Source organism: Dipteris shenzhenensis, chromosome 23 (assembly GCF_047967505.1).
Source record: "Dipteris shenzhenensis isolate YYH24624 ecotype China chromosome 23, Dip_SZ_1.0, whole genome shotgun sequence".
Taxonomy (NCBI): domain Eukaryota; kingdom Viridiplantae; phylum Streptophyta; class Polypodiopsida; order Gleicheniales; family Dipteridaceae; genus Dipteris; species Dipteris shenzhenensis.
Genome location: NC_141618.1, coordinates 11,749,623 through 11,762,415, shown reverse-complemented (window position 1 = coordinate 11,762,415; position 12,793 = coordinate 11,749,623). Strand labels below are relative to the sequence as shown.

General features: G+C 44.1%; 1 protein-coding gene across 1 annotated transcript in view; it reads left to right on the top strand.

The window, feature by feature from the left end:
• The window catches only part of LOC147886979 (uncharacterized), an 874,612-nt gene that overhangs the window by 53,237 nt on the left and 808,582 nt on the right, over positions 1-12,793 (top strand). The window contains exon 4 of the mRNA XM_087394085.1: positions 10,050-10,324. Coding sequence (XP_087250211.1) covers positions 10,050-10,324 — 275 coding nt within the window. The remainder of the gene's footprint in view (positions 1-10,049; positions 10,325-12,793) is intronic.

Below are 12,793 nucleotides of genomic sequence, written 5' to 3'. Positions count from 1 at the left end.
TTACGGCGATGAATACGCAGAACAAAAATCCACCCCTCATCTTTGAGGATTTCAACGCGATGCTTCTGGAGGAGGAGATGCGTCAAAAGACGAGGACTGGAGAAGATTTAGCTTTGTGGACCGGATCAAAGAAAGGTAAGGGTAAGGACTCTGGTAACCCATCTTCTTCTGATGATAAAAAGAGAAAGAAGAAGATCAAGTGCTTCTATTGCAACAAGGCAGGGCACAAGCAGAATGAGTGCCGAAAGAAGATTGCAGATGAGAAGAACAGAGTAAAGAAAGAGTCCGGCAACAGCGCGCAGGCAGTACCAGTAGAACTGTTCGTCGCAATTGAGGAGATTTGCACGGAGGCAGTTCATGTACCTGTGGATGAACCGTGGATCATTGACAGTGGTGCATCGCGCCACATGACCAGTCGAAAGGATTGATATACCTCTCTACAGCCGGTAGGGAATGACATCCTAGTAGCAGTCGGCAATGATGCAAAATGTCCAGCAAAAGGAAAAGGTACGATTGCTCTCAAGTCAGATGGAGTTGTAAAACAGTTGTCCGATGTTCTTTATGTGCCAGATATCAAGAGGAACTTGTTGTCCGTTTCTGCGATCACGGATCGGGACCTCAAAGTTCGATTCGATAAGAATGGTGCACAGTGATAGAGTGTGAGGGAGATAGAGTAGGGAGTAGAGAGACTCACTGCTCACACACAATAGTGGGGATAATCACAATGAGTGAGTGGTACCTCCCCAAGTACACACATATATATTATGGATAAGGTAGTGACCCTTAAGTACAACTAAGTACAAATGTGTACTTAGTGTACTTAAGTGTTCTACACTAAAGTACAACATAAAGTACTATTTACATAGGGTGGTCAGTGCCTTTACCCCAACAACCTCCCACTTAAAGGCAGTGTGCCCTCAAGGAGAGAAAGAATATTGGTCTCAACCAATACCCATAAGAGATCTGCAGTGTGCAAACCTCTCTGCAGCTAACCCTTTGGTTAACAGATCTGCCGGATTGTCATCTGTATGCACCTTAACCCACTCACTTAAAGTAGATCATTTCCAATGCTTCTCTCACTTTATTCCAACCCTTATCCTTATCATAGCAAACACATCGTGCCTTAGTGCACTTGTAATCTTCCATCGTAGTCCTTCCACAAACACTCTCTTATTTCTTACATCCTAGTCCTTCTTATTACACTTTACATACGCTTAATTTGCTTGTTTTCAAGCACCTCCCTGATGAAGTGATATTTCACATCTATGTGCTTCGTCTTTGCATGAAAGACAGGATTACGTGCCAACTGTATGGCACTCTGACTGTCACAATGCAACAATGGAATCTCCAATGGATAACCCAAATCTGCCACTAACCGAGATAGCCATATAGCCTCCTTGCATGCCTCAGTGGCTGCAATATATTCAGCTTCTGTAGTAGACAATGCAACGCATTGCTGCATTCTAGATACCCACGACACTGCACCTCCAGTGAAAGTGAAAACGTATCCGGTAGTAGACTTCCGGGTATCAGGGTGACCGGCATAATCAGAGTCTGTATAACCTTGCACTTTTGCATCTTGACTGCCGAAACATATACACAAGTCCTGTGTACCTTTCAGGTATCTCATGACACCTTTTACTGCATTCCAATGCTTTTTGCCAGGTTTAGCCATGTATCTGCTAACCACTCCCACTGCAAACGCAATATCGGGCCTGGTTGCAACCATAGCATACATGAGACTGCCACATGCTGATGCATACGGAATCTTTGACATCTCAGCTTTTTCAGCATCTGTCTGAGGGCTGTCCAAAGCACTGATTTTCACATAAGGAGGCAATGGAGTACCAATACTCTTCCCCCCCTCCATGTGAAATCTCTGCAAGACCTTGCCAATATATTCCTTCTGAGACAAGTATAGCAATCGCTTTTCCCGATCCCGAAGTATCCGCATACCCAATATATGGTTGGCATCACCAAGATCTTTCATATCAAAGGTCTGGTGCAATCTCTTTTTCAAGGCATTCATCTCATTATGAGATTTTCCAGCAATTAACATGTCATCCACATACAAAATGAGGATAAGTAAACTGCCATCTGAAGCTTTCTTGGTATACAAGCAGTGATCAATGTCACTTCTCCTGTAACCCTGGGTTCGCATGAATGTATCAAACTTATGATACCATTCCCTGGGTGCCTGCTTTAGACCATAAAGACTTTTCTTTAGTTTGCATACTAGCTTCTCTTTGCCCTTCACTGTAAAACCCTCTGGCTGCTGCATAAAAATTTCCTCATGTAAATCACCATGAAGAAATGCTGTCTTGACATCCATTTGGACCAAGTCCATATCTGCATGTGCAACCAATGCTAATACAGTTCTGAGTGTTGTCATCTTAACAACAGGAGAGAATATCTCGTCAAAGTCAACACCATATTCCTGCTTGAACCCCTTGGCAACCAGTCTGGCTTTATGCCTTGGCTTTTCACCAGGTGTGACCTTAAGTCGATAAACCCATTTGCATGGCAGTACCTTCTTACCAGTAGGCAAGGATACCAATTCCCAAGTGCCATTCTTGTGAAGGCTGTCCATTTCAGCCTTCATAGCAAGATCCCATTGAACCTTGTCTGCCCTCTGCCTAGCCTCTCTGTAGCATGAAGGCTCTCCACAATCAGTGAGCATCAAATAATCAATGCCTGGAACAAATCTTTCTGGCTGCCGCGTCGGTCTAGTTGACCTTCTAACCCAATGACCATCGTCTTGAGCTGGCTGTCCAGCCTGTTCATCACCCTGATAAGGTGGCTGTCCCATGTCTCCTGGCTGCATTTGCATGTCAGGAGGATCACCTAACTGTGCTTCATCCATTGGGATGTCTTCTGCCATACCTGGCTCTCCATTAGGACCTGCTGCAGCATCATTTAATGGCTGGTTATGCTGCTGTTGTGGCTGATTTACAGCCTGTTCGTGTTGCCCATGATGCCTGTTATCATCAATAGTTACTTTTAAAGGTCCCTGCTGTACAACAGGTTCCTTGAACATGATGGTTTCATCAAACACGACATCATTGCTGCGTATAAGTTTTCTGTTCTTGGGATCCCAAATCCTGTAGCCCATCTCACCTTTGTCACCGTAACCTAGGAATATGCATTTAAGAGACTTTGGATCCAGTTTAGTTCTGTCCTCCCTGCGTACATGCACATACGCGACACAACCAAAGACCCGTAGGTGTTTGTAAGACGGAGGCTTGCCCGTCCATGCCTGTTCAGGCACACCACCACATAGTCTCTTGTTTGGTGACCTGTTAATAAGGTGCACAGCTGTCTTTACAGCTTCAGCCCAAAATGTGTGGGGCAATGCAGCATGTGACAACATGGATCTGACTTTCTCTTGAATGGTCCTGAACATTTTTTCAGCTGTACCATTCTGTGGAGGATCATATGGTGCAGACAACACCCTTTGAATACCCTTTGCCTCACAGAATTCTTGAAATTCTTTGGACAAATACTCTCCGCCATTGTCAGATCGTAAGGCTTTCAGTTTTTTGCCTGTCTCATTTTCGACCAGTGCAACAAACTTAGTGAAAGCCTTGAACGTATCACTCTTCTTTCTGAGAGTGTAAACCCACACTTTGCGGGTGGCGTCATCTATGAATGACAGTATGTACTTTGAACCTCCTAAAGAGAGTGTAGGCATCTCACACACATCTGTATGTACTAGCTCCAAGAGCTGTAATTTCTGATCTGACCTTCTCTTATGAGGTATTTGTACTTGACGACCGTAGAGACAAAATTCACATTTCTTTAAATCTGAATATTTTAGACTCGGCAAGTAACCAAAATGAGCCAATTGCTCCATTCCCTTAATACTCATATGGCCAAGCCGGCTATGCCACAATGAAATCTTTGGCAGCTCGGTGGCATTTACATCAGAATGCGGACAATGTCCAGCATGAAGTGAGTACAAAGTATCAACCTTAGGACCCCTGGCAATAGCCATTGCCCCTTTGCTGATTTTCCATTTCTGACTGCCAAAGGTGGTATGATAACCATCGTCATCCAACAACCCTGTGGAAATCAAGTTTTTCTTCACCTCAGGAACATGCCTGACCCCTTTGAGCATTAACTGCTGGCCATTTTCAAGCACAAGCCTGACATCACCTATGCCAATGATAGAACATGCATGGTTATCACCAAGAAAGACCACTCCCTTTTGCCCTCCTGCATATCTGACAAACAGATTTCTATAGGATGTCACATGAAAGGAAGCACCTGAATCTATAATCCAGGAAAACATATCTGATCCATCACCAGCATGAAGTGTATGAGCCTCCAGTGAAGAGGTGAAACATATCTCATGTCCACTGTCACTGTCACTAACATAAGTAACATTCAGCTCCTCTTTTTCTTTACCCTTAGACTTGCCTTGAGCCTTGCCTTCTTTGGCTCTCTGGTCATTCTTCTTTTGAAAACACTTTTTCTCAATATGTCCCTTCTTGCCACAATAGTTGCATACAAGATCACTCTTAGAGCGGGACTTGCTCCTCTCTCTTTCTTTGTCTTTTCCACGTGTTTTGGACCTGCTGCGTGCATTCAAAGCATTTGACTTCCCAATAGCATTGTTCTTTCTGTTCATCTCTTCCTGTAGAAGAGCACTCTCCACATCTGCAAATAACAGAATGGCTTTTGAGTTGCTGGTAGAAGTCCTGAATGTGTCCCATGACTCAGGTAGAGAACATAGGATGAGTGTAGCTTTCAGCTCATCATCGAGCTTCAACCCCTGGTTGATCACCTGGCTGAATATGCTGTTAAACTCAATAATATGAGTGGACATAGCTGTCCCCTCCTTCATTTGAAGACCAACAAGCTTTTTTAGCCAGTAAGCTTTTCCCGTGGCACTTTTCTTGGCATAAGTATCCTCAAGACGTTGCCACATCTCCCACGCAGTAGGTTCATCCCTGATGCCTACAACCAGTGAATCAACAACTGTAAGCATAATGGTCGACCTGGCCAAGCCGTCCATCTTCTCCCACTGCTCATCAGTAACGTTGGGGGGCTTAACACCCTTTTCCTTTATAGGCTTGTACTGGTCCTTCTGCATCAGCACATTGTAGCATTGTGTCCTCCATATGTCATAATTTTTAGCTCCTTCGAGCTTCTTTATCTGAAACAAGGACGACACGTCGCTACCGGAACTCATAGTAAAGAAAGTAGACTCCCTGTAGGTGTGCAATTAAGCACTAGTCACTCCAAGAAAAAATTCTCCCGCAGCGGAAGTACGATCAAAAGTGAACTTGGTACTGTTTCAGTGGCACAAAACCAACTGAATATTTTTCTCCCACTTGCTGCAGAAACAGTACAGCAAGCTGTTCCTGTCTTTTTCACTGGCGAAAGTGCGGTACAGCTGCGTCAAATCGCTTCAGGAAAATCCCAGAACTGATATAAAAAAAAAGCAGTACTTTTTGACTTTTCTGATAGTCAAATATGGTCAAACCTGCTGGTTGACAGTCCCGGACTGTCAAAAAACAGTAACTGTAAATCTCTGATTTTTTGATGAAAATCCCTGATTTTAGACCTTCATATGATTCATAAACTTCCCCCCCAACTGAATTTGCAGTTTGGAAGTAAGGTGGCTCAAAAGCCCTTTGAATGCATGAAGAAAATCAGGGATGTGACCTCCAATATGAGAGATTGACCTTTGACCAAACACTGTAAGTCAAATTTGCACTTTCAAAGCATAATAGTGCTCCACAAGATAGCCTGATGCATGTAGAGTGCTCCCACTTGACAAATTGCCGGTCAGGCTACAAAAGCCCCAAATTTGACTAAAGTCAAACTTGGTCAAAATCGACCAAATCTGTACCAAATGTGATTGTACTTTCAGCAACAAGCTAAAGCATTTGTCACAAGCATAATAGCATCAAAAGCCCCTTGAATTGGCAGCACATTCCGTGCATTGACACAGTAAATGGCATCAACTGCTACTGCTCACACAAGGCGTTTGACTGCAAATCCATTGAGTTGCATCCAACAAAGCATACACTGCAAGTATCGAGTACAGATCTGTCCAATGCATACTCTCAGTGCCACCACTGTGTACAATCACTGGCCAAGTGATAAGACCTGTCTCAACACTGTTTGCGGCATAATGCCTCAGTGCGAGTGTAAGCCCTGCCCCAAATAGAACACCTTGCGTACCTTTGCACGGTACCCTGCCTGCTGGCTGTACTTGTACGGTGTACTTGCTGCTGTACTATGCACTCGATTTTCGTGCAAAACAGTACCTTCGAAATGTTGACAGAGAACTTGTTCCTGCTTTGATTGGAGTGCACGCAGCTGTTGCAAGATATCTTCAGCACATTTTTCAGGGCAAGTAGAGGTTGGATTTCGATGCTGGATTCCACGTAGAGGAGGAGCTGGGCCAGTTTTGTCTGGTCTGGCCGACCTGTGTCGACCGGTTTGGCTGACCTGTGTCGGCCGGTTTGGCCGACCTGCGCCCTACAGCCCTGGCCACGCCGATGCAGCCGCGCCTTGCAGCCGTGGCCTGCGCCTTGTAGCCCTTGCCAGCGACGTGCAGCCACACCCTGCGCCCTGGCAGCCGCGCCCTGCGCGCTTGCAGCCGCCGTTCACGCTCGTTGCCTGCCTCCTCGCGATTCGTCCGTACAACCCACGCTTGAAGCCGCCGTTGCAGCGTTGCCTGCGCCCTTCGCGATCCGTCCGTACGGTTGTACGGACGTCGTACGGCCGTACGGATCGGTCCGTACGGAAGGGGTAGGATAGGGAGAGGAGGGAGTGGAAGTGGAGGGAGAGAGCCCGTTGGCTCTGATACCAGTTGATAGAGTGTGAGGGAGATAGAGTAGGGAGTAGAGAGACTCACTGCTCACACACAATAGTGGGGATAATCACAATGAGTGAGTGGTACCTCCCCAAGTACACACATATATATTATGGATAAGGTAGTGACCCTTAAGTACAACTAAGTACAAATGTGTACTTAGTGTACTTAAGTGTTCTACACTAAAGTACAACATAAAGTACTATTTACATAGGGTGGTCAGTGCCTTTACCCCAACACACAGATCCTGGATCTTCAAGGAAAGGTTGTTGGTAACAACAACATTTACGAGCTCTCAGCTTTCAGTGCTCGAGCGGATGTGAAGAACACTAAGCTGTGGCATGAGAGGTTTGGTCATCTAAACCTTAGTTCTTTGAAGGAGATGCATAAAAGTGGAATGATTGCAGACCTACCAGAAATTTCAGATCTGCCCAATGTATGTGAAGCTTGCATGATGGACAAGCAGCATCGGCATCCCTTTCCTAAAGAGGCTAGCAGGGCAAAGGCTCCTCTAGAGCTCGTTCACACGGACCTCTGCGGAAAGATGGAGACGGAAGCTTTGGGTGGTTCCTACTACTTCATGACGCTGATCGACGACTACAGTAGAAGGATATGGATATACTTCTTGAAGACTAAAGACGAGGCTTTTAGTAGGTTCAAGGAATGGCATGTAATGGTCGAGAAAGAAACGGGGAGGAAGGTGAAGAAGTTGAGATCAGACAGAGGTGGAGAGTTCACATCAACTGAATTCGAAAGTTACTGCAAAAGTCACGGAATCAAGAGGCAGAAACCCCCGCCACATACATCACAGCAAAATGGAGTAGCAGAACGCAAGATGCGCATCATCTGCGAAATGGACCGGAGTATGATGAAAGGGAAAGATTTGCCAAAGACTTTCTGGGATGAAGCATGTAACACTGCAGTTTACATCCTCAATCGTAGCTACACGAAGGCTGTGAATGGGATGACTCCCCAATCTCTACCAAATTCGCTAGTACAGTCTTATAAACCAGGTTTGACACTGGAGTGTGAAGGCTCCCCACACTTGAGGAACGAGAAGGAGAGGAAGCCCCTTTGCCTCTATCAATGGAGGAAGTCCGGTGAATAGTAGAAGAAGGGGGCTGCTTGGATAAAAGGTTAGAAGTCTGAATATTTGCACAAGAGCCATCATAGTTCTATCCACAGCTAGAATTGAGTATCTCTAGCAGGAACTGAGGCATTAGGTGGCCTCCTGATTTGTAATTGATGGAACGATAGCCTCATTGCAACCAAAATAGGAATGTCTCCTGCCGCGTAAGCAACAAAGAACCCGAGGCACAAGAGGTGTCCTCTTTGAACTATTGGTGGAGTGACAACCCTAACTGCAACCCAACGCGGCACAACATATCGGGGACATGAGGAGAGTCATGGATGCACTGAAGGAACCGACTGTACTGCTAATGAAGGTCTAGGACCGCGCATTGCAGGACAAGCAGGGGGTGCCAAAGGAGCAGTACGAGAAGGAGCCGCACCAAAAGATTTCTTGGGTCTTTTTTCTTCCTTAGGCAACCTCTAGCAAAGTGTCCAAGGGTCTTAGTAGATCCTGCACTGATCCTGTCTACCCACAATCTCAATCCTCTAGGAGAAAAAAGATCCATATGGTCCTTGAAGCATGATGTGGTCATTTGTGAAGTTAGGGTTAGAGACAATGACCCTAACTCTAGGCACCCCATCGGCCTTAACCGCCTCCACAGAAGAAGAAGGCAAGTCCAAAGGAGGCTCCGATAGGAGCAAGGTGTCGATGATACACATGAGGAAGTCCCAGAAATCAGATAAAAAGAGAGGTGACCTGACTGCCCTTGATAAGATCAAAACCCAAAGTAAAAGGTGAAAGAAAAATCCTCCTAGAGGCTAGCACCAAGGGGTTATCCTTGAGCACCGAAGCCATGTATCAGAAAAATTTAAATCCACTTGAAAGAAGCCTCGTCCTAGTAAGCATAAGTCTGAAAGGTGAGGAGGAAGGTCTTCCAGTAAGGACCCAAGCATCCAATCCCTGGCTTGCGATCTAGAAGACTAGAACCCAAGGATGCTGGTGAAGAGCAAAGTAGGACTCTCTAGTCTACATCCTTTTCTGAGCTGTTGCAACTTGTCTTTTGAAAAAATGACCGTTTTTGCAGCCGCCGGTAGAGGCGAAAAGGCCGACTCAAACACACTGAAGCTGCATCCGTCAAGTCCTTTTGGTTTTTCAATCATCCCTTTGAAATGAAATTTTATTATGTATGTGCATTATGTTTATAGAGGAATGCATCTTCTGACTTCTTTGACTTATGATGCTTTCTCATCGATAACTTTGATCCATATCTGGTTTGCATGGTGAAAGGAGGCCAAGAGGTGTGTAAACGATTTTCATTGTGATCAGTTTTGCGGCCATGGACTTACTTTACAATAGGCAGCAATAGACCAAGAATGTACCATTGTCCACAAACTGTTATACTGTCCAAAGATGCTCCTGGTGATACAGTTGTATATTCTTTTTCAGAATTGCCTTAGTAGCACAGAAAGGAGGCCAAGAGGTGTGTAAACGATTTTCATTGTGATCAGTTTTGCGGCCATGGACTTACTTTACAATAGGCAGCAATAGACCAAGAATGTACCATTGTCCACAAACTGTTATACTGTCCAAAGATGCTCCTGGTGATACAGTTGTATATTCTTTTTCAGAATTGCCTTAGTAGCACAGAAACAAGATACACATCTAAGTAGGACTCGTGCTCATGTGATATACTTTTTAAAGCACACCATTAAGAAATATATTTCTTTGTTTCTCTTCAATACATCAATGGTTTTGTACTTCTTACAGGTAACCTCCATCAAGGTTAGGTTGGCTAAGATTTAGGTGTTTGAACAAATTTTTATTTCTTGAGCACACCATCAATTAATATATTTCTTTGTTTCTGTTTAACACATCAAAGGTTTTTTAATTTTTACAGGCCACCTCCATCAAGGTTAGGTTGGCTATGACTTAGTATTTGGACAAATTTTCCTTGATTTCTACTCAAATTTCACAATGAAGCAAGCCCCAAACATGACCTTTAAAATTCAAGAGCAATAAAATATTTGTCAAGCTAGCTCAATAGTAAAATTTCATTTAGCAAAGACTGTTCTTGTTAAGTTGTACCATTACTTTTTTTTCACAACTTCCGTTAGATCACCAAGAGCTTATCTGTTTAAAAATTTACAGAGGTATTCTGCATATATTAGTTCACTCCCATTTGAGAATCCAGAAATGTTGGATGAACTATTGAGAACTCAGCTTGTGAAGTTAGCCGGGTATTCTCTCAGCAAAGGGTACCCAGATCTTGTGAATGACTACATTGAAGGATTAAGACTTGATTACCATCAAAGTGTGAAAAAAGCTATACTTGAATACAAGTATTCTGTCACCAAGGAAGACCATGCAAGGTTAAAAGCATTGCAGATATTCGTTTGTGATGGAGAAAAGCCACCAGTGCCAAGGTGACAACATTTTCCATCTCTACCTCCACCTTATTTGTTCATCTTTCCTAGAACAAGCTTCATTCTTGAATATGTTCAGAACAGAATCGTTTCTTATTGGTATTTCGTAGGGACTGATTTTTGGACTTTTGTACTCAATAAACTATTATTATTTTGTCTACTGAAAAGTGTATTTCTGTTCCAGCTTTGTATTGAAACGGAAAATGCAAAGTATGCATTGAAGGAAGAAGGAAGGAAGACATATTTTTTTCCATAGAAAAACTATAGCAAGAAAATCAAATACCTCTTACAGTAGTAGACACCCAAAGATAGAATAACTTTCTTTTGTTGGACATATTGAACATGCCAACAACTGCAATTCTTGTGTTGGATGCTTATTGCATTGATTAACTAGAGAAAAAGATAAAGGCTGAGATCTTGTATAACATAAATGTGCAACTCAATCAAGAAACTTCCATCATGTGCTTTTGGAGCACTTTTTTTTCCGTCCCTTGCTTCAAAAGCACACCTCCTTTTAAATTTTAAAAAAAAACACACCTCCTTAGGCAGCGAGGTGTACCGGAAGATATGCTGCCCAAGGGAAGAAGGCTAAAAGAGAGGGATTGAGAAGAAATTCAATCCCCAAGAAGATGTCCAAAGAGAGGGTGAGGCCCCTAGATCACCTTGTGGGAAAAACAGGGGCCAACCGGAGGAAGAAAGAGGGAGGGGGAAAGGGTGTGAACTGTGCACAGGCCTCCAAAGAGGGGCAAGGAAGGAGCCAAAAGGAGGGGCGAGGTCCTATTATAAGTATAGTGATGTGTTAGAATATGAAGGCAAAGTGAGTGTATTTGTGTGTCCAAGGTCCCTAGGACTTATTTTATAGTCTAGTGAGTCCTAGACAATGCCACGTGTCATATGGGAGATTATCCCATATGCATTGTGACTTTCTAGAGTCTAGAGGCTCACACTATATGGTCTTGTACTAGTCTTGAGTCTTTTCATATCAGTCAACATCAAGCTATCTACATGTGAGTATTTTGGTTCATTGCTATTGCCTACTTCCATTTGAGTTCATTTCCATTATGCTTGCAATCTTTCCTTAGCATTCCTAGAGATAGCTTGCCACATGTTCCTTCATGTGGTATCTTGTTCCTAGCCTTGCTCTCTCTTTCCCTTTCCCTTCCAAGAGGTTGAGGTGAGGGAGGCCAATGAAGCTACTCTCCCTCCTTGGAAGGCTGTCCTCTTCTCTCCTTCCTTGAGCTCTCTTCTCCTCCTACCCAAGCCTCATCAACGGGAGCTGACTTTGAGCTGATTTGCCTTGCCAACAACTACTCCTTCTTCAGTCCGAAATGCCTCGCCAAGGGCCACTTCTTTTGCATCGCCATCAACCGCCTTAGTAGCCTTGCCTCCAACTGCTCCAGCCCATTGCAAACAAGCCGTACGGACTGATCCGTACTGCATTAGGTCTGTACAACAGGCCGTACTGTCTGCCGTACAATTCGTACATGCTGTACAGACTGTTCCATACAGTACAAACAGTTCCAGCCTGTCCGTACTTATGAGACACCCGCCACTTGCTCCTTATGCCCGACATTCTCTTGGAGCTGCTGCCCGCAAGTTGGTGCCCGTATTCTGCCTGTCATTCTCTTGGCGCTGCTGCTACTGGTCATTCTCTTGGAGCTGCTGCTGATTTTACAATTTTCGTCCGCCATGTCCTTCTACTTCTGCCTGCAAATTTTTGCTCCACTTCTGCATCTGTCTGCCACCATGAAGAAGTTCCAGACCTGCCCCAGCTCATGAAGAGCTTACCAAGGTGATCTTTCCATAGTTACACTTGCATTTCTACTCTTTTCCAGCCATGGATTCTTCCAAATCAAGTACTATTTCGTTCGAGAAGTTTTCTGGTAAGAACTTTTCTACATGGCAAACAAAGATGTGTCTTGTACTTATGAAAGATGGAGTGTGGCATATTGTTAGTGGCAAGAAGAAAAAGCCACAATCAGATGAAAAGAAAATTGCACACTGGGAGAATCTGAATGACAAAGCTCTTTCTCTTATTAGTTTGGGGTTGGGTGATGAAGTTATTCATCATTTTGATTTTGATTCCACTGCTCACGACTTATGGGCTAAGTTTGAAGGGTTGTTCGGCAACAAAGTCATCAATTCAAAGGTATTCCTAAGACAAGAATTCTTCAAGCTGCAAATGAAGCATGAAGACTCTCTTCTTGCTCACTTGAATCATATGGAATCCCTTGTCACTCAGCTTGCTAGTCTGAAGGCCCCTGTAGGGGAAGATGATCGAGTTGTTGTGCTCCTCTCGAGCATTGAGGAAATTTCTCAGTACCGGGAAATCATACTGAAGAGACATGGCAGTAGGAGAATGCCAAGCTAACTAGGAACGGAATGGAAATATGGAAAGCATAATGGCAAAATGGAAAGCAAATGAAAGAACAAGTGCTAGGCAATGATAACCAAAATACTCACATGATA